General features: G+C 43.0%; 1 protein-coding gene across 1 annotated transcript in view; it reads left to right on the plus strand.

Annotated features, from left to right (window-relative positions):
• Positions 1 to 2,779, plus strand: part of LOC109970371 (vesicle-fusing ATPase-like) — a 126,927-nt gene that overhangs the window by 742 nt on the left and 123,406 nt on the right. Inside the window, exon 2 of the mRNA XM_020617876.1 lies at positions 1,009 to 1,071. Coding sequence (XP_020473532.1) covers positions 1,009 to 1,071 — 63 coding nt within the window. The remainder of the gene's footprint in view (positions 1 to 1,008; positions 1,072 to 2,779) is intronic.

A 2,779-nucleotide genomic window follows, 5' to 3' on the forward strand; every position in this document is an offset into this window, starting at 1 on the left:
TAGTTTAAGACTGAGTTTAATGTACAGCCAGATATTTGGCTCAAGAAACAGGAGGTTCAAATATAGTTTTCTCTTATTGTGATAGGGAAATAGGTAGCTGCGATGAGAATAGGAAAAAGGGATAAAACAGCATTCTACATGTCACATTGTGGTGAATATAGACTGAGCCAGAATATGTAGGTTCAGTGATTCCAGAGTAAAATTTATGCAGTAATACTTCAATCTTGCCTGTGATGAAAGTTGACAAAAGTATATATAATGTATAAAAGCTCATAGATCTTTATTTGAGATCGCAGAGGATTTTTAAACTGAAGCTCCAAATTTACTTGCAGTGTTGGTAAATGTTCCACCTGAGGTCAAGTGGTTTACTATGATTGATTTGTGCTCTGCATTTTGCAGAGTACCGTTGTTCTCATTGTGTTTAATAAGATTCTGCAGGAGTACATGAGGAAATTGGCAGGTAAGATCTCAAGTACTGTCCTCCAGTACGTTGAGGATATTATTTGTCTGTACTGGACTATAAAACGTGTCATAAGGACTTCATGACCCTGTTAATAATGTTAGCTGAATGAAAACATAAAGTTTCTTTGAATAAATTGCAGTACAGTTTAAGGCAGTAGCTGGGGCTCCTGCATCAACCATGGTAAGAGAATATATGGTATATATCATAAAGTTGAACATGAATTGTTGAATTAATCACTGTTGTAGTGCACACCGGCTTTGACTCTCCCAGACTATGTAAATATTTTGTTGTAGGAGTTGCGTCGACAGGACCACGCCTATGGGGTGGTGGCTCATTGTGTGTGGTCTATATCAAATCAAATCAAATTTTATTTGTATAGCGCCAATTCACAATAAAAGTCATCTCAGGACACTTTACAGAGTAAGGTCTAGACCTTAGTGTTATCACTATATATATAGTACTATTTTGCAACATTAATACCAGGTTCGACATCCTAATAAAAGAAAACTCCACTCCTGTGTGGCCTGTGTGTTGTCTCTTTGCAGGTCAGAGAGGCCCAGGAGGATGGAGAGTCCAAAGTGAGAGTAGGAGATGTTGTGTATGTGAAGGTGATCAAAAGGAAATGAGACCTCCCTCGCACAGGAGGCCTATACGTGGTGTGAAAGGTCCCGAGGACAAAGATGGCTTGGAGTCGGTCATGGTTTAAGAAGAGGAAGATGAGATCCAAGGGATTCCTTGGATGAGGAGGGAGTTTGAGTAAAGTGGATGCTCAGCACAAGAATAAAGTTGATGATGCATCACATCAAATAATGTGCTGCTGTGTTGTTTTCAATGTAATACAGAACACAAGATGATTTAGTTCATTGGCGATTACATGTCCTGACCTGCACACCCTGATGTTCACCCCACTCCAGTCTTTACTGCCACGTTTCTCCGATTTTCATGCTGATCCACTCTGAGTTTGCTCCACAATTGGTTCTATGGCTCACGGTTTGTTTTCTGTCTTTTGTTTGCACTGTGCATTTTGTTGTTTTTTGAGTTCTCATTACCGCTTCAGTATCGTGTATAGTTTTTTGTTAGTCACCGGGCGCTCATCATTAATCGCTTTATTTCCTGATCTCCTGGCAACATGTGTTGTTCAATCCTCACCTGTGACTCTTAATTTTCCGACTCCTTGCCACTTCCGCGTGTTGTGTCCTTCTCCTTTGTGCCCGCTACACTGTGGAGCCAATGGTCCGATGCTGTGATTGTCTGCTTGTCAACTACAGTGCCAGAGCCCAACGTTCCTCCTGCTACCTGCCATCACCAGTCAGCTCCCCTGCATGTCCTGCTCCTCTGGTCCTCTGCTTTTCTGCTGTCTACCAGCCATGCCACCTGCCTGTCCTGGTCTGATTCTCCTGGTTCTTGCCCAGCCTGGCCTCCGTTGCCTGCTGCACTTTCTGCCAACTCGACCTCTTGTCAGCCATCACAATTTATTTATTTAATAAACTTCTTTTGATAGTTACTCCCTTGCCTGCTTTCTGAGTCTGCATCTTGGGTCCAAACCACACACCCGACACAACATTTTGATTTTGCATATCGTCCCAACTTTTTTTGATTTGGGGTTGTACAAATGTGGGGAGGTGACAGTGGTGCGGTGGGTAGAGCAATCTCCCAACCAGAAGGTTGAAGGTTCGAATCTCGAAGCTTGCAGTCCACATGTCGAAGTGTCCTTGGGCTGAATCCCCCCATTGCCCATGATGGCGGTGCGTATGCATGCAGTGGCCCAGGGCCCTCGGCTCCAAGCATAATTTTGTTACACGTGTCACAATGTTACAATGACAATAAATAAAGCTTCTTCTTCAAATGTCACAAGGGTGTGCATTTGGGCTATGAATAAACTATGTCCTCCCCCAATGTATTCCCCCAAAAGCCATCATAAATATTTTATTGCCCGTCATTACTGTATCACTTGAAGAAGCTAGCTTGTATTTAGCATCAAAGGGGAAACTAAAACAAATTCACATTAGCAGCTTCAGAGAATGTTAGCAAATCTAGAGCTAAAGCTAATAATTCCACTACAGCTGCACATGAAACAGATGTAACTAAAGCACTTACATGGCTTCACATGACACATCAGAGTAACACTGACAAATGTCACACAGAAGTCTCTGGGTAAGTGAACATGGGTAGAAACTGTTCATCCATCCATCCATCCATCCATCCATCCATTTTCCTCCGCTTATCCGGGACTGGGTCTCAGGGGCAGCAGTCTAAGCAAAGATGCCCAGACTTCCCTCTCCAGACACTTCCTCCAGTTCCTCCGGGGGAATGCCG

The sequence above is a fragment of the Monopterus albus genome, unplaced genomic scaffold, assembly GCF_001952655.1.
Source record: "Monopterus albus unplaced genomic scaffold, M_albus_1.0 scaffold196.1, whole genome shotgun sequence".
NCBI classification, from domain to species: domain Eukaryota; kingdom Metazoa; phylum Chordata; class Actinopteri; order Synbranchiformes; family Synbranchidae; genus Monopterus; species Monopterus albus.